Raw genomic sequence first — 27,478 nt, 5'->3', positions numbered from 1 at the left:
AAAAAACACATCTAAAATAATATGTCACGCGTGTGTTAGACGAAAACAGAAAATCACAGTATCGAATCCCCTTAAAACATATTATAGTTTCTTTAATCGAGGCCATTGTACCGCTACGATTTGATGCATGATTTTACCTCATATTATGCCCGAGTAACCAATGGCAACCATTTATATACAAAAATCATAAAACGAAACTACTTACCAAATATCATATTTATAGCTTCGGCGGTTATGCTAGACGATGATGAATCTGTCAGTCAGGACAAGTTATGTTTTAAATATAATATTATATTGAAGTTCTATCAAATAGGGAGATCGACCCGTCCCTTTTCGGCCAAAAGAAAAAGTAAATAATAACTAATATTATATATACTTGAGGTATTTCGTATTTATATTAATACTATAGAAAATTATTAAATATATATTATACCTGTTGTATATAAAAAATATATAAATAAATAATAATTATTATCTTATCATAAAATTATAAAAGCATAACAGTAATATATATAACACTATGATATAATAAATAATACATATACAATTTGTAAAATATAATATTAATTATAATATATATAACTATACACAAATTCTAACTTATACTTTTTATAATTTTCAAAATTATATTTGTGATAATTTTACAAAAATTATGTATTCTTTTAATTTTTAATATATTATACACATATTACTAAGTATTATATTTAATAATTATTGACATTTGACAACAATTTTATATTATTCGAATTATTATTATTTATTTATATGTATATTTATTTACTGTTATTTCATAACTGTTTTGACCGAAAAGGGAAGGGTACGTTTTTGTTTGAAAACGGTCTCGCCCGTTGAAATTGTATCGTTCTTGTACACAGGTAAACTAGTCATTTTTCCGTAATCAAATGCCTGATTTTCGATTAAAAAATTGGTTTGTCTGGTTTTTGCATGAACCCCTTTAATTTGACTAATATTAGTATATTTTTACTTTAACTAAAGTTTTTTTTATAGACTAATAATTATTAATTATTATTTAAGTAGATTAAGTATATCAAGCTATAAAAAAATCTTTAAAAATGTTCTTGAAGTATATACTTCACTTAGGTACATTACCTCAGATTATACTTTATAATTATATAAATAATGTATCCTTCATAAAATATGTTTGTTGCTTATATATTGTGTTCCTTATAAGTTATAGGTATACATTTTATACTTCTTGTAATAAATATATATAATATAATATGATCATCATTCCTCATAACTAATAACCCTTATCATCAAAAAATTATTGGTTTCTTCAATTTTATAACCATTGTATGTTGTAACAGATACATTTTTACCTAAATGTACTCGTTCAACACATTTTAATTGCGTTTGATTTACAATATTTTGTTGATTTTAGCATTGGTTGGCTCTTTGACAGTGGGAACAACATTTCTAATGTCACCTATCGCTGGAGTTCTCGTTGATCGTATAGGAATTAGGACAACTACGTTTATAGGTGGTTTTATTGCTACTAATAGTTTATTAATATCATCATATTTCACACATCAAGTAAGTTATAATATAATTCAACTTAAAGTGTCTTAAGTTCAAATAATAATCTAATTAAAATTGATTTAATCTTTTTTTAATTAATCATTTTATTATAACAACATATTGTACATTAACATTTTACAAATAGTTGTACCTGTATAAATATTTAGCTAAATTTGTATTAAACTAAATGATTATTATTGTATGTAAATCAAGAACATAAACCAACGTCACGCATCACGAGACATACGCATAACTGCATAAGTGTATCGTGTATGACATAGCGATATATTCGTAAAATAAAGAATAACATAATATAACACTATGCTTCACCTATTTTCTCACTGATTTTTACATTTTGAGTGCATTATTTTAAACCTTTCTGACAACTAACCATTAACAATTTTAAGAAATCAGCAACGTAGTAACGTAGGTACCTAATATCTACATGTACTACATGTTGAAAGTGATTCTTTAAAAGGTTTTTAATGTTTAAGCCCTTCAATTTATGGTCATCTCGAATTTCGTTATTTTAAGTAACATTAAATGTTAATACTTTAAGAATGAAAAATAAAATATATGTATATACCTAAACATTATACATTTAATCGAAACTAAACCAAAAATAAATAAATTGTATTCTACGTGTTTGCATACATTTTATTTTAGAGAATATTTTAGGTTTCCGATGTTTTTTATTACTAGTGAATTTCGTTGGCATTGTTAAATATAAATGATTTTTTATTTAAACTTCTAGACATTGTTACTATAACAATATTGTATTAAAATCTATTTTGTTTTTATGTTATAACTCAAATATGAATAACTGTAGGGACTTGAAATTTTCACTGAATTAAATTTATCCACCCTAACCTACCATTTGGCATTTACTAGATATGAAATAATTTTGGAAATATGTTGTCACTTTGTAACCATAAACTATATAGGTATTTTAATTTTTTTACTTTTTCGATTTGTTGGTATAATTTTTTATTTTTGTTTAAAACATGTTTAATACATGATTCCTTATGTTATAACTTGTCCATACGTCATCTAAAAAAATATCTAAAATACATAAATTATTATTTATTACTTATAACTACTATACAGTACCATATATTGTATACATTTGTGTTGTATATACGTTATTATTTTGATCACTATTATAGACAGTCCAGATATAGTACGAAACACTTTGATAGTACAATTCAGTAGGTGTCTATTTAGAATACATAAGTACCAAATACCTACCTATTAAAATATCATAATTTAAAATTTAGGCTTGGAACTTAATGCACTTAAAAAGTACTAAATATGCATGCACTTATGTGCTTATAATAGTAAGAAAAATATGTTGTTTTTTTTACACACAATTTTCATAAATACAGATTTCAACTAGTGTTTTAAAAACACGATACCAAGGAAAACTCACAAAATAAATTTATATTACCTATAGCCTATAGGTAAAGTATTTATTTTTTCACTGTCGAATTTTTAAACTATATTGTAAACATATCATTAATCATCAAAAATGAGAAATATGCTCTTATAAAACTACAAAACCACTAAATATACAAAAATATATACTTAATATATAATGTATACTTAATATTTTTTTCGTAGTGTCGCAAAATTAATTTCAAGCCTACTTGGCAATAAATCTAAAAAGCCCAAAATAAACATGCAAATGCAACAACTTCCGAGCCCTATATTATAAATAATATTTGATATTTCCGATTAATAATTTTTTTTTTATAAATTCCAAAACAAAATATATTTTAAATCTGTGGGGTTTTATGTAAGAAAAAAAACTAACAACACGTTAACCGCCACCGCCTACCGGCGGCCACAAGAATATGTATCATGGGTACGCCAAGCAAATTTTTCAGTGTCATTACAAATTTGTATATATACTATTGAATTGGAAAAAAAACATTTTAAAAATACGTTTGTTACATCAGAAAAATTGTAATTATTTCCACAGCCTATTTTTTAGTTCATTATTGTAGCGCCATGGAAAAGTTAATAATTTAAAACCATATTCATTTACGGCTGCGGTGGTCATGTGGTGTGGTAGTAATGATCGACTGTAGCCGCCGACGGTCGCAAAACCATAAAATTTGAAATTTACAAATGAACGCCGACGGTCGCGAGACAATAAAATTAATTAACTCATAGTTTACACAATAACATGGAAAAAAATTAACCTCATTAAGTTAGAAGTTACTTAAAAAAAAAGTAACTTGTTTAAAAATAACTTAACTTTTTAACTCTTTAATGCCCAGTCTTGCCTATATGGTTATATTATGTAATTTATCGAACATTATTTTTTTTTTACTAAAAACAACACCAATAGGTACACCATTTTTAGTTTTTAAACTTTGATATTGAATAAATAGAATTTGTATTCTCTTTCTATTGATTTATATTATATTTACTATTATTAAAACTTTGATAACATAATACATATTTTTAAGCTTAAAGTGTCAGATTTTTCTTTATACTTGTATAAATTAATTTTGTTTTTTGACATGATTATAATGTTTTAGGTGGAAGTATTATACGTAACTTACGGCCTATTATATGGTATTGGCGCATCATTAGCTTATACGCCTTCATTGGCTATTCTTGGTCATTACTTCAAAAAATACCTTGGTCTGGTAAACGGTATAGTTACTGCTGGAAGCTCATGTTTCACTATGTTCATGCCATACATCGTAGATCATTTACTCGTTAAATTTGGTCTAGATAACTGTTTAAGGTTAGTTTAAAGTATAACAATATCTTATTATACCTAAGTTATTTTACTTTTTTAGAAATAAGCATTTATTATAATATATAAGTAAAATTTAAATCTATCATTTAAAATTGAATATCTTGTGCAGAGTAAAAACGTAGTTTTCTCCAACAAATACAATTTCATTATCAAAAGTTGACTACCCAATGCTCCTACCGGTAACCGATTTCACTGATCTTGTCACGAACACCTTGATAGTGTCATGTATGCTATCGGTAGTATTGTTGACTTGACCGAAGTGTCACATACACGATACTCAGGTGTTATAAGAGTTTATAGCATGGGAAATTCCCTAGATATAAATAAATAATTAATTACTTGATATGACGCTTAAAGGGTGCTGTTCTATTTCATTTCCTGGCAACAAGAATACTGGGCCCCACTGAGACTCTTGTATGGGGGCTGTTGTTTTCTTATTTGTTGTAGTTTCAACGAGTTTAAGTTGTTGGCCGTACTTTTTTTTGCACGAAAGTTTTTCAAATATCTAAACCTTTTCAATACCTAAACGAGTTGACGTTTTTAATTGTAGATTTAATAAAAATTAGTGGTGATGTTTGCGTTTTTTAATTTAAAGATTTTTGTCTCTCATCAATTTGCAGATGAGTGAAATGATTTTCTTGTCGAATACGTGCGTTTATCGTGATCTCGTCTTGGAGATTTTACGTCGTTCATTCGATTTCGGATATTATTTCAACGGCGTCGTGAATCGTGATAATTATCTGGTCGAGTTTTTATAATTAGATTTAATAACGGTTTGTTTATTTATTATTCTAATCGGTGATACCCCGGTACGTGGTTATTATTATTACCACTCATAATTAAGAAGTAGATTGCGCGTGTGTCCTATCTACCCGAAGGTCAGAGATAGCGAGTGTTGCTTAACGAGTTTCAATATTGCAGTAATGATTTATTTAATTTTTGAATCCTAGGGACATGTCTCTTTGAGACATTTTTATTTTTAAAATCAGCAGCAAAATAATAGTTGTAATGATATAAAACGCGAAAAAAATGAGAGAACTGTTGACATTTTTTATTATAACTTTTAAGAAACGGAGAATAAATTATCAGCTATGCGCGTCATGGCCAACGACACGCGGACTCGTTCAGTGCCTACTTATAATTTTGGGTTGTCAATATTAATACTAGAGTGATTTGACCTAGGTATTATCAAACTTTGAGTGTATTACATAACTAGACGATTCGAATGCATAACACTTACACATTAAGAACTTTCGGTATTTTTCGATATTTTAACTTTTAAAATGATATTATATCACAATTTAAAAAAATGCTCCTATCTTACTTTAAAAACAAAATATCGAAAAAATAGAAAAATAAATTATAAATAAATAAATTCACTCTTATATTAAAATTAACTAAACGAAATTGGAATAGCTGAACAAAAATTCGATAAACTCGTCGGTTGCAATTTCGGGTTTTTTTTTTTCGTTTTGGAAAATACTAGGTATAGGTTCATTTAATCCACTTGGTTAACGGTGGTGTGCCAAAAAAATGTTAGTGTTCCGCAGAAAAATCTGGAAATTATTTGCATTTTTATTAGTCGATGTCGAAAATTTTATTAATGAAAAAATATTAAAAATGTATACGTACGCGGATGTAATAAAGGGCGATTGTCGCTGGCACATAAACACGCAACTATGCAATCATCATCACCAAGTGTTATAATATACTTATTAGTTATTACTTATATACCAATAATGTGGATCAGCGCTATACAGATAAATACAATCTTTTTAAAGAAGTAATATTTAAGTGGTCGGCATATCCCTGGAATTAAAAGTGAATTTATCTATTTTATTGTTTTTAAAGTGGCAAATTTGATCAAGCCTTGTATAAACCTACATTTAACTTTTTTACATCACTAATACACTAATGAACATAGTTCTGCCAATTATGAAAAACTCTAAATTCTCCTTTAAAATCTTAAATTAATTGATAGCTGTCACATGAAAATGTATGTTTTTAGAATAGGCACATGTTGTGGGCTAAAACTATTTAAAACTAAAATTAAATTCTGCCTTTACGTTATAAATTCAAAGCCTTAATTAACACTTTTTTATATGCCAATATAAATAGTATACCTTCAGACTATAGTACTTTTGAAGTCATATTTTAGATTCTGAGTGGAACGATGAATGTATTGATTTTACATTGATGTGTGTTTTTTTTTTTATTTTTTTTTATTTTTTTTTGTGTCTGTCATCACCTTTTAGGACAGTAAAACTGCTTCGATTTTCTTCAACAGTAACTTTTATGATTGGAAAGTGAATCTAGTTGGTACTTTAGGGGGTCAAAAGTAACATTTTTCCAATAGTTTTCAAAAGCGCCGTGAAAAACAAAAGAAAAATTAAGAAAAAACGGGAATTTTTACGCAAAATCTGTTTTCGAGAAAATTGATTTTGGTTTTTGGTGCAACTTTAAAACGAATGACTGTAGATACATGAAATTTTCACTGGTTGTTTATATTTCCATTTTCTATACATGAAAAAATTTTCAAAATATTTTGATTTGTTTTGAGCTGTTTACGGACAATTTCAGTTTCCAATTTAATTATTTTTTTTTTTCTATGAATGTCAATAAAACTTTATTTGTTGAGTAAAAATACTTGAAAATTTAATACAAGGCTCCTACTATATTTTTACAGTGACATTTGAAAAATATTAAAAATCCTTAGTCACAGTTTTTTTTTATTAGCATTTAAAGTTTAAAAATTGACAAAATATGGAAAAATCACGAAAATTACCTAATTATTTTGAGTTTATAATTCGTATAAATTTTTCTTTTTAGAACTAAGATTTTAAAATGTAATACAAGATTCCTTATAGGATAATCTACCTTTATCAAAAAAAAAATGTCTATAAGAAACTCAAATTAAATTTTTATGAGCGTTTGAAATTCATATTTTTACAACATTTGGTATTCACTCGATTTCTTACGTAACGATTTTCTTATTTTGTTGTAATTAAAAAACTTGAAAATTTCACTGAATGTTTATATTAGCATTTTATATATACGATAAAATTTTGAAAATAATTTGACTCTTTTTGAGCTGTTTACGGACATTGTAAGTTTTCAATTTTTTTAGTTTTTTTTTCTATAAATATCAATAAAGTTTTATCTATTGGGCCAAAAAGTGTAAAAAATTAATACAAGGCTCCTGATACATTGTTTCAATAGCAGTTGAAAAATTCTAAGAAATACATAAGTACAGTTTATTTTTATAGTAATTTTAAGTTCAAATTTGGACGAAATTACATATTAAAAAACCTGGAATAACTATTTTAGTTATTTTGTTGTGATTGTATATTATTATTTGTGGGTACTTGAAACTTCTAAAGTATACTATTATATATCTATGATAGTACCACGGTTTGTTGTTGATGTATAACGCGTTACCTAATGGATATTGTGATATGATTAATTTGAAAATTATTAATAATACTATAGACAAGTATACCTATAATATGTATGTCTAATATCTAGACTGACAAACCGTTTCCGCTCAGAATAGTTTTTCTTATACAGTGATATTATATCATTGAATTCAAATTTAATACTATCCATTATACAGTGACCCACTTGTAACCTACTGTACAGCAGAGCGACATCCACTTCCCACCTTTTTTTCGTTTATTTTATTTTGTTGGCTACAATGAATTTATTGGTTAAAATGTTAAATTATTAAAAAAATGTATGTATTTATAATACCTGTATAAGTACCTATTTAATAAGTATTAGTACCTATAATTTCACAATAGTAATTTGAAAAATAAGAAAAGTACATTATTCAAAACTCTATGGGGAGTCTTAAAATTATAAAGTAATGGTTAATTATGGTATTTGAAATTCAATCAAAAATTTAATTGTGCACGAGTAATTAATAAGCTAACAGCTATGACTTATAAGTATATACAATTTTGATGAGTGGTATAAAGTGGACCCCACTGGACCGTCATTTTGAAGTGTACACCTGTGCCACTACATTCCGCCAAACTTTAAAATCGGAAGAGTTAAGTTATAACTTACTGATTAACTATACTCGTTTAAAATTATATTCGAATGTAAAAAACTGCTAAAGAAAATATTCTGCTTCGAAATATGAAACTAAAAAAAATATGTTGTCAATCAAAAAAGTAATAATTTAAAAAATTACAATTTTACTCATTTATTGTTGAAAATATAGGTACCTATTAAAATATTTAATACTTTTCGAAATAATGAGTGTTAACCTAAAAGAATCACCCTATTTAATTGTTATTATATTATGTTTATTATATGTTAACATATTTATCGTAACTGTAGTATGTGGTCTGTGGATATAATTTAAACATTTATCAAATATTTATTAATGTTTTAAAAAACTTACTATAGTAAATTCGTTTTTTATCAGTAATTTTACAATATCTAGAAAATGTATTTGGTGCTCATTTTATGCTTAAAAAAATATATTTCAAATTACCATGGACATAATAACTAGATAACTAGTTAATGTGTCAATGTTAAAAACTTTATTACTTAATCGTATTATTTGTACAGAATTTTTCTTGTATTTAAATTGTAAATTGATACGTAATTTTAATACAACATGCAATACTGAAACGTTTATTTATAAATAAATAAGTTTGATAAAAGTTTAAAAAGCGCTTAGCTTTTATAAAAGTATACTATATTTGTATTTCTGGAATAATCCGTAACCTTTTTTTATTTTAATTTTAAATCAGGCCACTCACCGTATGACGTGTAGCGGTCAATTACACTGAATTCTAAGATATAATTATTTTTTTCTATCGATAAAATAATTCGTATGTAATCATTGGTAGTCAAGTTCATTTTCAATAATTAGATTCATTAAATAAATTATATAACATTCGCAAATCATTTAGCTAGAATTATGGTGATTGAAGTTATCCGTTATCTTTAATGTTCGATCTTTCAAAGTATTTTATCTCATCGAAAATAATGTTAATTGATTCGTATTGCCTACAGTTTGTAGAAAAGCAGAATAATAATTAAACTTTGTTTCTATGAACCGCATTACTCGTATTAGTACATAATATATCTTCGCATTTGTTTTATTTCATAAGAACATAAGAACTAATTTAAATAGTTGATAGCTCCTTCCTCTTCGCGTAGTCGTGTGTATAATATAATATTATCTTTTATAGATCATCTTAAGGGCCGTTCTTACAATGTCCGGTTAATGTTAACCGACACTTAACCGTCCGAATTCTGTCGGTAATAAAATCTGTTATCGGTCGTTTAGCGTTAACCGGCACTTTACCGGACATTGTATGGACGGTCCTAAGAGTGGCAGATCCAGTGCTTAATTTAAGGGGGGTAGCAAAAGTACAAAAAGTTCCGAAATTGGCTAAATACAGTGTAAAACAGGAAAACTACGGCGATTGGGGGAGAGGGACAAGTGCTCCCTTTGCCCTCCCTCTGGATCCGCCACTGCATATTAATACATAAAGAAAAATATTATGGTTTATCGTTATAAAAATTACTTGAGGAAACCGAATCAATCGCTTCTCATATACGATATACACGTTCTTTTTCAATACCTACGAGATATATATTAAGTTTATAACGAAACGTTTAACCACGGAAAATATAAGTACGGTATGTGCAACACATCTACATGTTAGGTTTAGCTTCAGGTTAGCAGGTTAATCCATAGAAAGAAAAATTGTATTTTACTTAAATGCTTTCTAAAATATCCATATTAATTATGTTGTTAGTTTAAGTATAAAAAATTTTAATATTATAAATTTATAAATCGTACACTGCAGAACAGAATATTATGACAAATGTTACCTCTCTCATCACTTTTATACAATTTGAAGAATAGCTTTAGTAAATATTAGTTTATATCAAACAAATTTCTAATAATAGTTTATCATTCCATAAACTCATAAGTTATAAGTTTATAACATCATTAACTTACGGATACCCATAAACTAGTAATTCAACAGTCCAGACTCCAGAACATGGTATGCAATGATATACCCCATTACGGTATTCCTTTATCTTATCTGTGTTATTTTGGATAATAATTATTAGGTACTTATTAGTTGTTATACTTATTATTGCTCAGCCGAGTAATAGGTGCCTACCTACATAATACAGATTATTGTATGGGTACTAACAGGGCCCCCCCACAAGGCTGTTGAGTTCAGGGACCGTTGAAATGAATTTTTACTTTTTGAAATTTTGATTGGAACACTTATTTTATATTAAATAATAATTAAGCCCGCAAAAACATTTAGTACAGGGGCCCAAAATTTAATGTGGGGGGTCTAGATACCAGGTACCTAGGCACTATATATTTTAATAATATTGTCTGTTAATAGTCAATTTTAGTTTTCTATAATATTTTTAAACAAAATATATGAGCTATACACATTCCTTTATTTCAAATAGTTGGATTTTATAATGGCCAGATGGTATCGTTCTGTATTTTGATTGCTTTGTGTATATTATTTAGTGTAAAATATAACTATTTAGATACATATTATGTAGATAAGTATTAGATATATTATGAAATATGCAATAATGATATAATTTAATTAGGAATATACCTTCTTAATTAAATTATAAATCAAATTCAAGTAGGTACTCGTAATTAATTCTTGATTTTATATTTGTTTATCTTTTGATTATGTATTTCAACGATTTTTCATTTATTAACGAATTGTTTTTTACAATTATCTATATTATAGATGGGAAGCAGCGATGTCAGCCATGCTAATGGTATGCGCTTTGGCGTTCAAGCCTACAATCAAAGTGGACAAATCGGATATGCATAAATCCGTGGCTGAAGAACTAAGATCATTGGTCAATATTGACATTTGGAAGAACCCTAAATATGTTATTTGGGCCACAATGATTCCTCTCGCTCTCTTCGGATACTTCGTTCCTTACGTCCATTTGGTAAGACTTAAGTTTTTTTTTCAGCCAATTCCAATTTTATAGTGTTTATTTTTTAATTTTTACTAATGATGTTGTTATACAGGTGAAATTTGTTGATGACCGTTTTCCACAAAACGATGGTAAAATATTAGTGACGTGTATAGGAATTTCTTCAGGAATCGGTAGATTAATTTCAGGACCAATATCTGATTATAAAGGAGTTAATAGAATCGTAATGCAACAGGTACCAATATTGAATTATTAATTTAAATAAAGTATCCCTGATTGTATTAATACTGTCAAAAGAATAACACATTTTTACTGATAAATTTGTTGAAAGTTATAATGTATAAAAAGTGTCCTATTTTATGTTCTGATAGGAGTGGTGAATATATTAATTATCAATGTGTGTTGTTGTTTTTTTTTGTGTGTGTGTATGGATACGATAACGGATAAGTAATCGAAATAGTGTTTTACTTTTCAACTTCAGAATCTTGTCTGGTGGGAAAGTGAATCTAGTTGATGCATTTGAGAGTACAAAATAAAAGATTCCCAGTAGCTTCCATGAGCGTTAGGAAAAAACAAAATAAAATTATGGAAAAATGTAAGTTATTAAGCAAAACCAGTTTTTGACAAAATCAATGTTGTTTTTTTTGGTCTAACTATAAAAAAAATGTATAGGTACCAAGTAATAGTGTAACTAAAAAAAAATAAACAGATACATGAATTTTTCACCGAATGTTTATATTAATATTCTCCGTACATCATACAATTTTCAAAATATTTTGAACTTTTTTAGCTATTTTGTGACATAAGAAATTGTATTTTTTAATTATGTTGATAAAAAATTTTTGCTCATTTCAAAAAACTTGAAAATTGAATACAAGGTTACTCCTAAGACTGCATTAGTTTAATTAAAAAAAAATTGAGCGTAAATCTACAATTATTTTTAATTGGTGTCTGAACTTAGAATTTTTTGGATTAACGATTTACTTATTTTGTTGTAATTCAGAAACAAATAATCATAGATTCTTGAAATTTTCAGCAAATGTTTATTTTATCATTCTCTATATAATATGATATTCTTGCCCACCTTTATTTTAATGATACTTTAAATTTAAAAAAAAAAATAGTAAAAAGATTAAAACTGGTACTAATTAAGTATCTTATACATAATGTTGTTGTATGTATTTCTGTAAAATTACATCGTTGAAAATTTGAAATTATACAGATATAATTCTCATTTATTTCATGTGATAATTTGTGGTTTCATAACTTCTTGTATACATGGTTATTGCTTGCTTCCCACGCCAACCATAATTATATGGTAAAAGTTTCTATCTAGTTTGCTACAGTCAATAGAGATAGGACAACTGACATGAGATTGTTTATACATTTTTAAATATTTATTTAATTTGTTATTTTTAAAACTGTTCATATAATATTATAATCCCTTTCCTGCCCTCCTAATAAACAAAGTATAAAATACAATAAATATTATATTTATTTTCTACTAACCTAATTTTCTATCATGGAACTAACACAGATGTTTAATTTAAAGCACGAATTCCAAATTTATTTATTCTGTTTTAAATAAAAACAATGATTTAAAATGTATTTTCTGAGTTTATGTGCAAATAATACATATGCTAAAACTTCAAATATATTAAGTCAGCAACAGACCAAATCAATATTGTTTTTTTTTTTTAAGACGACTGTATAATTTATATTGTTCAATGTACATACTATAATTTACATACAGAAGTTAAATTTTGTATAATATGGATTATGTTACAACAAATTACACTATCAAGCATGATTTAAAACTAGTGTAATTTCATCTTTGATTCAATTTAATTTTTTTTTTTAGATGTCTCTGTTTGTTATTGGCTTGATGACTATGTTTATCATTACTGTACCATACTTTTCCATACTATTAATTATTACATTAATAATGGGACTTGCTGATGGATGTTTTGTTAGTGTCATGGGTCCAATCGCTTTTGATTTAGTTGGTCAAAAAGGCGCTGCACAAGCCATAGGATGCATTCTTGGTCTATGTTCTATACCACTGACAGTCGGTCCACCTGTTGCTGGTAAATAACCTATGAAATGTGGAATCATCTTACTAAAAATTAAAGTTTAAACTAACTTGATTATTTTATTCACAATTATTAAACACTATTTCACTTGTTCATATTCAGGTTGGATGTACGATAAATATAAATCTTATACTGCCGCATTTTTAATTGCTGGACTACCACCCATGATTTTCGGAATACTATTAACTACTACACGGTGTGTAAGGAAAAGGAATATTGAAATGACATTAGAAGATAAGGATCCAAATCAACCAAAACTTCTTGACCCAATGCCTGAGTCCTATAGAAAAGAAGGTAAGCATCCAACTATTTTTCCCACTGCTGCACATCCATTACTATCAAACACTAATAATCCAAATTACACACGTTAGAGTTGTGTTTTTTTATATAGTTATGTACCTACTGTACATTATTAATAATTAGTTAAAGTACTAGAACAAAAGTATGTAAGTAATTACTTAAATTTTATGATTTAAGTTAAACAATATTGTTGATTATTATTTATTACTATATGATATCTATATCACATGAATTAATATTAAAAACTTAAAATAATACTTATTTAATAATAACCATAAAATTTAATTTACTTACTACTATTGATAAACCACTAAGTTGAATAATACCTATTTATTGTACATTTTTATATTACTTAGGACTTATTATTCTATATTATTATATTATTTAATATTATAATTGTTTCTTTAGACTTTAATATTATGCAGTCATAGTACCTACGCTATTTTTTAAGTTTTGTTATTCATTTTATGTTTCAAATGTTTTGTTGTGATGTTATTAATAAAATTAAAATATATAATATAAAACATGTTTAGAAATTAAATTAAAATATTTACATACATCTAATCAAAGAATATATAAAAATAATAATCTATCAGGCAATATTATTTATTAATTTTGAAAATGAGAATACTATACATAACATTTGTCCAAATATGATTTGCTAAACTCTCTGTTTTTTTTATTAATTCAGCATTTTAGCATTCATTAGATAATTATGAAACATATATATGTAAAGAAAATAATTCTATAAATGTATAAGGAAAACATACATCGACCCGACTATGACCCTAAACAGATTCCGTGACCTGGCTATAATAAATATTGAAAGAGAATTATTCAATAAGATTATTGATTATAATATTTTATAAATATTTGCATCTACATAATATTATAGGCTATAAAAATATATATTATACTTTTTTGTTGTTAACATTTTATTTTTATGGCGTGAGGAGAGGGACGCTTTTACTCTATGGTTTATTTTCAACTTTAAACTAACAAGACTCCCTATGACTACTTAATTCAAGTATTCAAATGACGCTCATGGTGGGGAGTGTGAATGGGGTTTTACCCCTAACGGTTTGTTTTGAACTTTGGTTTTTTAGTAATATGGCCCCTTTAACTATTAAACTCTAGTTACACTCATAATCATTGGATAATATAATTTATGAATCTCCTGAATGAAAAAATGATTTATTGAACTATTTAAAGTATTAAAAACTTTATCACTAAATATTTTTTATATTTAAATAAACCTATTGTGCATTTAATTCTTTATACTATCTTAATACAATACCTAACCATTAAAAACATTAGATTGAACAAAAATAATTACATTATGTATATTGCATTATTGTTAAAAAATCAAACAAGGGCTGTAAGAACTTAGAATGCTTGAGTACTACAAGGAAGGCAAGAATAGTGCTTAGCTTCCTAATTTAAAATACACATTACTTCAATATTTTAACAGTTTATAACATGATATGGTTTAATTTTTCCATGTGTGTACAGTTGCAAAATGAACCTAAAATTGACTCACCACCCACCCACCAATCAGGGTATTTTTTTTTAATATTATTTCAATGTAATTTGTGTTAGTGTAGATTTAAAAAAAAAAAACTATAAAGTCTTATGATTTTTAACGTTAATAAAAAAAAAAAAAATCAAATGAACAATTCCAAGAATTTAGGAATTTGTTGGACCAAATAGAATCATATTTTAATAATTTGTATTGTATATTATATCAACCTAGGTGCAAACACAGTTATAAATCTTTTTTCATTTTACTACTGTAATGATTGTTTACTAAAAAGTACTGGATTGATACTTACAAAAAAAAAATTATTAGACTTAAATGTCAATAAATGTTGTTTTGCTTCCTTATTTTTTCTCTACCCGAACAGTTAATCAATAATATACACATTTTAAATATTTTTATGGTTAATGCATACGACATAATATGCATATAAGTACATATCATATTTATTATGTACTCTATGATGATGAATAAGTGCACAATGTCGGAACCCTATTATAGCAAGTAAGTTACACACGATAAGAATATGAATTATGGGCCTCGTGAATGAAACGCTATTGATTTGATCTTAATATTTTCCATCACAAAAATGTCTCAATTACTTGAACAACTGGTTTAAAGCATATTAACAACAAATAACATGAAAATATCATAAGACATCATTATAATACCTGTATTATATTTTATATCATCCATAAGCTATTATTCATCGGTCATTATCATCGCTTGTTTGGTTATATAATACAGTTTTATTTGAAACATAAATTAATTGCATGATAGAAAATATGATAGAAACTTATAATGAATGCCTGACCAATAGATGAGTTATGTGTAGATTATAATTAGGACAAGCAGCATGGCACAAATTAATTGTAGTAATTATTGTGATAGTTTAAAACATAATACATACTAGTATTGTTTAATACAATACTAATATCATTGTTTAATTCCAAAATATACTAGGAAGTTTTTTTATCTGGGTATATCAATAATTGTTTTTTAAATTCATCATTTGTTTAGTTAATTGTATATAAATAAGAGTATATTTATGACTTGAAATTGTAACTTGTATATTATACTACTTACATGTAGATGTGACCCACGGCCCGGGCCACAGTATACCCAACGACGTCTCTCAAATATTAAATAATTACAATTAATTTCATATAATAACAGATTTAATATTATTTACCAGTAGAAAAGGGATAGATTAATATTGTACAACAATAAAGGTTATAGTAGAAGCTTAACTCTATTAGTATAACTTTACATATCTATACATTTTAATAAAATATATTTGTACTGTGTCAATGAACTTAATCAATTTCTTATCTACATTTTATTGTTAATTATTGTGAAGTATACATATGAGTTTTGCATAATGTTAATTGGTTAAAAATATTAAACACGAGTACCTTATTCAATTTATCATTTATTGACTTATATACAATTTATCACATATTGTTGATGATTAAAATTAGATTTTATACTCTTTATAGTCCATTACTAATTATACGAAAGATTTAAAGTGCTACCTAATATATATAAGGGATTGTCCTATTATTATACATAGGATTATTAATATTTTACACTTTTCTGAAATATAAAATATATACTATGTAGATAACTACCATAAAGTCTAATTTGTATTATATTTAAAATTGTGCATCTAAGTAGTCTTTTTAATTTGACTAAGTTCATTTATATTATTTGTATCATTAAAATTCATCATTTTTGCTTTGTCTGTATTGGTATTACTATGCAAATTGTTTATTTTTGTATAATAAGTCATTATTAATTTCAATGCACATAATTTATATTTATTCAAAGTATGATATAATATTTCAGAGTTACATAATGTTAAAACTCTATAACATGTACATTTTAATAACTTAATTGGATGTTAATATAATAATATGCGTAATGCGTATACTAACATTATATAAATAGTACCTACTATCTATCTTTTTAAAATATTTAATGTTAAATATATTAGTGTTTAATTCAAAAATTAAATTAATTTTTGTTGAATGTAATCGTTTATGATAATTATTTATCTATTGATTATTACTTTTACTGATTTTAAAAATTTTTGTAACTCTGTAATAAATTAAGAACTATTGTTCTTTTAAATAATATACATGCATATAATTATAAATTTTATTTTTTTTAGACCCTGAAGAAGTTTGTTGATCACACATCATTTTGCTGACAAGTATATACCATATAATGCCGCAACCATCTCTCTTTTGTCCACAAATATCTTTGAAGTATTCACAAAACAAAACAAATTGACTTGATTTATTTTTTAAATTGGTGAAGCTTGATAGCTAATAAATACTACCTACTTAACTGTATATAATATGATCATAATATTGTGTATCACATCTTACAATAATAATTACCAATATTATAAATATTATAGTATTAAAGTACTGTAGCATTATCATTTTTTTATAAACATAAAAATTTAAAGTTAACATGTCATATAATTATATTTTTGTAAATAATTTAGAAGTACATTTTTATACTGTACATTTTTTTTTTTTTTTTTATGTATCACAATAAAAAACCATTGACTAATAATTTAATTTTGTATGTATCTTTTGTTTATTTTCTATGCCTGTTCGTAATTTTAATACCAAATTTAAATTTAATACAACAAATTGAAAAACACAATAAACTTTTATAATACAAATTGTACCAAGATATATTTTGTTTTAACTATACTTAAAAAAAAAAACAGGCGGGTAAAAACAATAATTGACATTAAAATAAAACATTATGTTACATAAATATATATTTAATTTATATTTTATATTAAACTTTCGACTTCTGCGAATTGTCACTCAAATTGTCATCAATATATATTATGAAATCAATGAAACTCACACTTTATGAACAGTCATATGAATCCTTACTAAACTCACCATCTGTCCATACAGAGTGTAGCTGAGTGTTATGCCATCATAGAAGCTTTAACACTTATCTCAAATCTTGCTCCGAACAATTACCTAATATTCTCTGACTATATGTCTCGCCTACTTGCTCTCAAATTATAAAGTTATTTCAAATATTTGTGTATTTAAGTAACTGAAAGTAAATTTTTTCCTTTGGTGTGGAATATCATAAAGAAGTTTTTGTGAAATCAGAACTAACAAATATTTCCTTGATTTGGAAGAAATAGGTTAAAATAATAAACGATAAAAAAATCAAAATGTACGGATATAACCCTAACCTACTCACAGGAGACAGCTCAATGCTCATTAATGAATAAGGGCCTTACCCGATTATTCAATATTTATAGTTTTTTTGTGACCGACAGTCAACTAGTCAAGTGAAGAGACTGATATCAAACGTGTTTAACCCTTAAATGCATGATTTTTATTAATTTAAAAAAAAAAAGGTGGGCAAGTGGATGTTGCTCTGCTGTACAGTAGGTTACAAGTGGGTCACTGTATAATTAATAGGTGATATTAAATTTGAATTCAATGATATAATATTATTGTATAAGAAAAACGATTCTGAGTGGAGACGGTATGTCGGTCTAGGTATAATACATATTATATACTTATATCTATGGTATTAAAAAATAATTTACCTATAAAAGGTACCTACAATAAATTCCAAATTAATCATATCACAATATCCATTAGATATTTATAACGCGTTTTACATTAACGACAAACCACGGTCCACGATACTATCTTAGATATATAATAGTATACTTTAGAAGTTTCAAGTACCCACGAATAATATTATAAAATCACAACAAAATAACTAAAGAAGCTGTTGTTCTAGGTTTTTTAATATGTAATTTCGTTCAAATTTGAACTTAAAATGAATATAAAAAGAAATTGTGCTTATGTATTTTTTAGATTTTTTTAAACAGAATTATCTATTTCCGTGAAATCTTATTTTAAATTTTCAATCCTTAGATATAACATTTTATACATTTTTAACTACAAAATAATTATTCAATTTTAAATTTGATAAATGTTGTCAAAATTCGATATTTAAATACTTATAAAAAAAATTGTGCATAATATGTATTTTTAATATTTTTCAACTGCTGTTGTAACTATCAGAAGCCTTGTATTACATTTTTACGCTTTTTTAGTCATCAAATAAATCTTTATTGATATTCATAGAAAAAAAACTAAAAAAAGGTGGGTAAGTGGATGTCGCTCTGCTGTACAGTAGGTTACAAGTGGGTCACTGTATAATGGATAGTATTAAATTTGAATTCAATGAAATAATATCACTGTGTAAGAAAAACGATTCTGAGCGGAGATGGTTTGTCAGTCTAGATATTAGACATACCTATTATAGGTATACTTATCTATAGTATTAAAAAAAAATTGACCTATAATAGGTATCAATAATAAATTCCAAATTAATCATAACACAATATCCATTAGGTAACGCGTTACACATCAACAATAAACCGTGGTACTATCATAGATATATAATAATAATATACTTTAGAAGTTTCAAGTACCCTCGAATAATATTATACAATCAGAACAAAATAACTAAAATAGTTATTCTAGGTTTTTTAATATGTATTAATTTCGTCCAAATTTGAACTTAAAATTACTATAAAAATAAACTGTACTTATGTATTTCTTAGAATTTTTCAACTGCTATTGAAACAATGTATCAGGAGCCTTGTATTAATTTTTTACACTTTTTGGCCCAATAGATAAAACTTTATTGATATTTATAGAAAAAAAAACTAAAAAAATTGAAAACTTACAATGTCCGTAAACAGCTCAAAAAGAGTCAAATTATTTTCAAAATTTTATCGTATATATAAAATGCTAATATAAACATTCAGTGAAATTTTCAAGTTTTTTAATTACAACAAAATAAGAAAATCGTTACGTAAGAAATCGAGTGAATACCAAATGTTGTAAAAATATGAATTTCAAACGCTCAAAAAAATTTAATTTGAGTTTCTTATGGACATTTTTTTTGTTGATAAAGGTAGATTATCCTATAAGGAATCTTGTATTACATTTTAAATCTTAGTTCTAAATAGAAAAATTTTTACGAATTATTATTAACTCAAGATAATTTGCCAATTTTCGTGATTTTTACATATTTTGTCAATTTTTGAACTTTAAATGCTAATAAAAAAAAAATGTGATTAAGGATTTTTAATATTTTTCAAATATCATTGTAACAATATAGTAGGAGCCTTGTATTAAATTTTCAAGTATTTTTATTCGACAGATAAAGTTTTATTGACATTCATAGAAAAAAAACTAATTCAATTGGAAACTGAAATTGTCCGTAAACAGCTCAAAACATGCATAATATCCCAAGGATTGAACATATTTTAAAACAAGATTCCACGTAAATAGTTAATTCTGTTATCAAAAAATCTAAAAAATACATAAGCTCAGTTTATTTTTATAGTCATTTTAAGTTCAAATTTGGACTGAATTACATATTAAAAAACCTAGAATAAATATTCTATTTTTTTATAGTTATTTTGTTATGATTGTATAATATTATTCGTGGGTACTTGAAACCATAGAAAATAGATAACAACTTGTTGTATAGAGGAAATTCTAAAGCGGCAAACGTTTTGCAGAACGAACGCCAACGTTTGAAACGTTGAAAACGTAGAAATTCACGAGCGGTTGGTTTAGTGCGGTATTTTGTTTAACCGTGGTCGTGGTGTAAGACATAAAAAAAAAATTAATCGTGATAAGTCGTGAATTGTGATAACGATAACAGCAATAGTATAAACAAAAACAACCACGGTACTGGTTACTAGAACGAAACAGACCAAACGCTGGATCATGGCGTTTGCAATGTTTGCAAACGTTTACAGCTTCGTTTAGCAACCGGACGTTCCGAATTTCTCCGTTATCAAACGTTTGCAACGTTTGCCGCTCCAGAATTTCCTCATAGATTATCTATGGTTGTGCCATCTCCCATGGTATTAAACGAAATTTAACTGGCCGAATTTTCCCGGTTATAAAATCTGTTATCAGCCGATTAAGCGCAATCGAAGTGTATCGAATTATTCTAAACTGTTATCTAGACTGTTATTCTTGAAATATTCTCGTAATCTCGTGTTGTTGATCATAATATTATTAATATTTGACATTTTGACGAATAAAATGTCTAGCACATTATCGGTTCTTTCTGTTGCTTAACCCTATCAACTTACCGTAAGTACTCACAACTATGTTTTGTAATTTGTATTGCCCTCACACGTTGCAATATTATGAACATTTTTTTTGAAGACTAAGATTTAAGTATAATATTTAGATTAGGTATGTCTCAAACTCCCATTTTGAATGGTGTTTACCTACTTAATTGTAGTAAAAAAAAAAATTATGACACATTTCACATTTTTTCTGTATAGACGCATTTGTGGAAAGTTCTAACTCAAATGAGGCGATCAGAGCAGCCCAATTTCTTGTTAAATTTATGACACTTAGAATCATAAGCTTAGATAAAATGAAACCAAATAAAAATCGACCAGTTTTTATTGGGCGGTTGTTCGGTAATACCCGTCTGTCCCACCAACAAGCGAACAATCTATATAGTAAAGCCACACTTAATGTCCCTGCGCAAAAGTTGGCAACCGAGGTTACTTCTTCTTATGTTGAACTGAGTATAATAAAGAAAAACAGAAACCCAGAAATTGTCTAGGATCATGGGAAATGTGTATAATAAATACTTAAGAGAATGTCTCACACGCATGTGTTGTCTCCGTCTTACAAATGTACAACATACCAAAAACTGTTTGGCGCCAGACAACTTTTCTCGCACCATATTTGTTGTAGAACAACCAAATTTTCACAAAACTTAAAGGAGAACTGTATCTGTGTAACAGCGTGATTTTTTTTAATAGCACTATCCAATAATTTCTTATAAGCAAATGAAAAAAACCAAATGTTTAGAAGCAAATAACTTTTATTGTATTTATGTTATCTAAAATATGGGCATGCTGTTGCATAGATAATTGTCCACCCTATATGCTCAGAAATTTTGAGCGACTAATTTTAACACAGAAAGATAAAAGTCCTCCCGCGCAAAAAAGTTTTTGCTATGTTGTACATTTGCAAGACGGAGACAACCCATGTGGGTATGACATCCTTTAAATAAAAATGTTTATATTTTTTATCATTTAGACAGTTTATTGATTTAAATCTGTTTTTGCAGGTTAACAAAATGTGGATAACAATGAAAACACATAACATTCAAAATGAAGAAGATATTGATGAAATATTATTGAATAATATGAATGAATTTAACAACGTTTTTGAGTTGAATAAGAAAAGTATTCTACAATCTAACAAGAAAACTACACCTGGTATGGATTTTATTTTGCTCGAGACTAACCTAACTTCATTACAAATTCAAAAAAAAAACTCTTCAAAATCTATATTGAGAAAAAACAGTAAAATGTATTATGTAAGTTGTATAGACATCAAAAACAAAAAGGGTGAATGTTTCAGTTCGTTAATAGATAATTTATCTGAAAATGATAGAATAGTTATAATTAACGCAGTTGTACTCAAACAGTTTACAATGTCCAATTCTAACAAATTAACTGTTGTAGTTCGATCACAAAACAACTCTTCAGTTATCTTATTTAAATGTAGAAATTTGTTAGAAAAATCAATTTCAGTATCAGAAAAAAATTTTTCCTCATTAACTGGTTCTGGTGTTTATTCGATATATGGAATTGTAAAAAAAATCTTAAGATATTATAATGAAGATTTAATATCATTAAGATTGCTAAGTCCTGATAAATCAAGCTTAAAAACTCTCAAATATTTTCATTTTAATAGTGGATATAAAAATATTATAAATAATAAAACAGCATCTGGTTTGAAATATGATTTTCTTTCAAACAAAGTTGATATTTTAGTTAAAACCCCAAGTAAAGATTTTACGTCATTGTCACTTAATCAACGAATATGTTTAAACAATGTAACAGTGGAAAATATAAACGATTCAGACATATTTTTACTGCATATGAACGGAAATAGTCATAATATAAAAGCTGTTCCAATAGATATAAAAACTATTAGACCTCCAAGACTTTTAATACCTGATGAATTAAAACCTGAAATTCTGCCTAAATTCAAAAAATTATCTGATGATGTCCAATTGGCTTCAAACAAAACTGTTCGGGAGTTAAATAAAAATATTACTGCATTGAAGAAGACTTTAAATGTTCAACAAAGTAAACATCGTAAAATAAAATGCATAGAGTTATCTGATGATGATGATGATGATGATATTGTTAATTTATCACCATGTCGAGACTTTTCAACATCTACACAGATTATTAAAAAGAGCAATTATGTTCATAACAATGCAAGTTCATTCGGCAAAAATAAAGTTAATATTATTGATGATAATGCATTACCTATCAAACATTTAAGATCAGATGACAAAGTCCAAAAATATAATGACAACTCATTACTTACTACATCGAATAAAGATACCTCTTTGCCTAAAAGTAAAATATGTCCTCAAAGAGATATTTCACCAAGTTCATATTCTGATGGTTCATGTTCACCTAGTTTCTTTGTGAGTCAACCAAAGTCATTAATATTGAACCAAGATGACAAAGTCCAAAAATATAATGACAACTCATCACTTACTACATCGAATAAAGATAACTCTTTGCCTAAAAGTAAAATATATTCTCAAAGAGATATTTCACCAAGCTCATCTTCTGGTAGCTCATGTTCACCTAGTTTCATTAATAGTCAACCAGAATCATTAATATTGAACCAAGATGCTCGAGCAAATAATTTTGAATCTAATACTGTAAGCCAACCTACGCAGTGTATAGGTCCTTGTAGACTTATTCATATTGTACCAAACGTATTTGATAGTAATGAAATTGTGAGTGGATACTGCATGAAATGCAACGCATTTGTTCAAAAATGTTACCTCAAATTGACACCTCAATCTTCAAATATGGAGTACAAGTGTCCTAAATGTTCTACCATTGTACAGCTTACATTTTTTTTCATTATGAATTTTCTTTACGGAAAAAATGAATCGCAAGCTATAGAAGTATGCTGTTACGATAAAAAGGCTGAAAGTGTTGTCAGGAAAATTTCGAAGAAAAAAATAAAACTTGAAGATTATTTATCAGACCAAAATAATAAACAACTAGTCATAAGTTCCATGAAATCACTTATAAATAATAGAACAAAAGTAAACATAGTTGTTTGTTTTTCACCAGAGGATAACAAAAACATACTTCTAGGAATAGATATGAAATATGTTGTTACAACCCCAATACAATGAACAAAATTATTATTGTATGTTTTCACTTGTTTATTTTATATTATTGCAATTTGTAAATAAGCCCTGTATAATTATTAACTGTTTTTATTAAATATTTAAAGTTCATTATTTGTATTTTGTGTGATTTCAGTCAATAAATTCATAAATTATTTTGGTATAGATAGTATGAACCAAAAATAAAATTCCAAATTTTCCTTATATAGTAAAATAAATTTGTTTTGTTGATTAAATTAATAATTACATGTAATACTCCCAATCATATAGACAATTATATATTTTCAGACGTACTAATTGTACTGATGAGTTAGTACTTAAAAAGTAGCTGGTGTTCGTCATAAAATCGAGTACTTTTTGAAAAATAAATCCTACGTCTGTTCACTTATAGGTTATAGCTTACAGGAACTGAGCAAAAAAATTTTAAAATATTTGTTTTATTCAGTTTAAAACAGTGTAAAATTTAAGAGAATATTAATTGTTTTAAACAAAAAATACAGTTTTTTTCAAAAATTATAAAATACAACAACTCAGCTATAACCATTCCTAAATGCACTATATAAAGACATCAACACACTAATATTTAAGTATATAAACAGTAATATACCTGATAAATACATTAGTTATATTATATTATTTAGGTGATAAAATAAGTGACCATGTATAAACGATAAAAAAAACTATTTCGTTTAGTAACTGATGTTAAAATAAATAATAATTATACAATTTACCATTTTTAATTTTTATAACCTTCATATTTTTAAATGATATTAAAATTACTACAGACTGTAGAATTTATTATCTATGACTGAAACATTTTAATTGTCGATGTTTCATACGACATACCTAATATTTTATATTACTATAATTGTCACAAACGATTTGTTTCAGTAAAAAAACCGTCAAAAAAAAAATAAAACCTTTTTAAACAAAGAAAACTGATTTTCTAATTTTTGAACTGGGGGTGCTGATGTACCACCTAGTTGCGCTATGTGTCTGCTCCAAATTAAGAATTTTATTTTTAATTGCCAAATATAATCATACAACTTACACGAAACATGGGCACATGGAAGTAGACATTAGTGAACAAGAACCACAGATTGCCTTCTGGCTCACCCCCAGTGGCACCGAAGTTTTTAAAATGTGGTCGGGCAATTTTAAAACTTCCCAGCCTCAATATCTTAATTATTTAATATAAAGGTACCCTAAAATATATTTATTCATAACCACGGTTTAAATATACTCATGCTCATTTTAAAGTTATGAAGTAAATAAAATATGGCTGGCCGGCCACATTTTTTAAAAAAGAGGTCGGCATGGACTTCGGCGCAACTGCTTACCCCTATGTATATATAAACATTTATTTAACACCATAACTATAATTTATGGTTAATTAACAAAATTAATAGATTATGCCAATATAACACAAAGCACAAGTATGTCGATGACAAACACATGCAATTATAAATGTATAACTATATGAGATTAAGAAGTTAGATGTACTATGACGCCACCATGTTAAAATTGATAAGGTATACAGTACATTTTTACAGTGTTTGGAAAGTTCCTTTATACCTATAAGGAATTAGTTAATTTGATTAAAAAGGAACTAAATAGTTTCTCTTTCCTGGCTTAAATAAAGGAACTAGTTTCTTTTCTCACTCCTATGTAAAGAACATTTTTTATTCCTGATTGTTTTAATATAATTTGTAAATAAATTATTTAGTTATGTAGTTATTTTGTTTTTAAAATGTTTATGCCGGGTTGCACAAAACATTTAATGAATCAATAGTGCGCTAATGGTCCCTTAAACAAGATTTGGTGGTCCATTCAACTTTTAGTGAACCATTAAAGTAAATAAATTGTTTATGCAACCCGGCATTAAAATATTTAATTTTTTTATTTCATACAAGTTAAAACCAATTAAACCACCGTGACTGATTTAATATTATATAAACATTGTCAATATTATTGTATATTGTCATATATAAGTTTAATTATATTGACTAAATTTCTAAAAAAAAATTATTTAAATTTCCCACATTTAAGAATAAATGAACAAGAAATAGGACAAACACAATTATTCATGTTTTAAAAACTAACAAAATTCCAATATGTATTCCTTCAAACTAAAAAGGAACTATGTTCCTGTTCAGTTTCTGAACATTGCTGGAACTAATTCCTTTGAACGTGTTCCTTCCAAGCACTGCATTTTTGTAAGGTGATAAAAATATTTTTTAAAGCAAGATTATTATCATTATGGCTTTAACCCTCCCAGTCACTTCTTCACACATCATAATTCATTACCCAATAGTTACTCCATTCGCTAATTATTAACGATATTTGTTTAGTATACCTAAATTAAATAAAATAAAAACAAATTATTCAAAATTACATTTTTATTTATAATTATAATATATTTTTTATCAATATAATATTATTTCAATAATTTCACTGGTATTCAATAACTGTACAAAAAAATTTAAGGAAGCTGGAAACATAAATCATAATTTTAAAATAATAAGACAATTATTATACGATGTGTCTATGTGGCGACTGCCTATTGTAATATTTGAAAAGCAGTGTGTGAATAGTAACAGAAATATTAAATTTAATCAGGCAACACATTATCTATAATTAATCTTTCTTAAATTAAATTGTATAAAACATTTTGCTTAATGTAAATGGTAGATCACTATTCACAATATTACTAAGTATAAACAAGAGAGAAAATGCAATAAAATTTTTAACATCAATGTAAACCCCCCCCCCCCCATGTTTGATTCCTCAAAACTAAAAAACTGTCTCTTTTTGGGAGATTTATCCCCTTCCTCATTTCTCCCCTGATTCTAAAAAAAAAGTGAACCAAATTGTTTTATATTCTCACACCTTTCATGAAAGGTACATAGATTAAAAATATGGTTAATTTGTTAATTTGTTTATTTTTACTGATTGTTAATTTACTGTTGTAATAATACAAAG

General features: G+C 26.4%; 2 protein-coding genes across 4 annotated transcripts in view; both read left to right on the top strand.

Annotated features, from left to right (window-relative positions):
• Slc16a10 (solute carrier family 16, member 10) overlaps nucleotides 1-17,909 on the top strand; it is a 36,966-nt gene extending 19,057 nt beyond the window's left edge. For 2 of the 3 annotated variants that reach the window (XM_029491028.1, XM_029491027.1), the window contains exons 3-8: nucleotides 1,403-1,554; nucleotides 4,086-4,297; nucleotides 11,074-11,284; nucleotides 11,367-11,507; nucleotides 13,134-13,359; nucleotides 13,468-14,189. In XM_029491028.1, coding sequence (XP_029346888.1) covers nucleotides 1,403-1,554; nucleotides 4,086-4,297; nucleotides 11,074-11,284; nucleotides 11,367-11,507; nucleotides 13,134-13,359; nucleotides 13,468-13,736 — 1,211 coding nt within the window. In that variant the 3' untranslated portion in view covers nucleotides 13,737-14,189. Of the gene's footprint in view, nucleotides 1-1,402; nucleotides 1,555-4,085; nucleotides 4,298-11,073; nucleotides 11,285-11,366; nucleotides 11,508-13,133; nucleotides 13,360-13,467; nucleotides 14,190-17,375 lie in introns of those variants that run through there. The other variant, NM_001160032.1, reaches the window with a different exon arrangement.
• Nucleotides 17,910-20,787: 2,878 nt separating this feature from the next.
• LOC100164102 lies at nucleotides 20,788-25,216 on the top strand. The gene is made up of 2 exons (XM_001944815.5): nucleotides 20,788-21,390; nucleotides 22,391-25,216. Exon 2 carries the CDS (start codon nucleotides 22,400-22,402, stop codon nucleotides 24,500-24,502), a length of 2,103 nt encoding a protein of 700 aa, XP_001944850.1. The 5' UTR covers nucleotides 20,788-21,390; nucleotides 22,391-22,399; the 3' UTR covers nucleotides 24,503-25,216.
• The last annotated feature ends 2,262 nt before the right edge of the window (nucleotides 25,217-27,478 follow it).

This window comes from Acyrthosiphon pisum, chromosome A3 (assembly GCF_005508785.2).
Source record: "Acyrthosiphon pisum isolate AL4f chromosome A3, pea_aphid_22Mar2018_4r6ur, whole genome shotgun sequence".
In the NCBI taxonomy this organism is placed as follows: domain Eukaryota; kingdom Metazoa; phylum Arthropoda; class Insecta; order Hemiptera; family Aphididae; genus Acyrthosiphon; species Acyrthosiphon pisum.
This window is presented reverse-complemented; position numbering and strand designations above follow the sequence as displayed.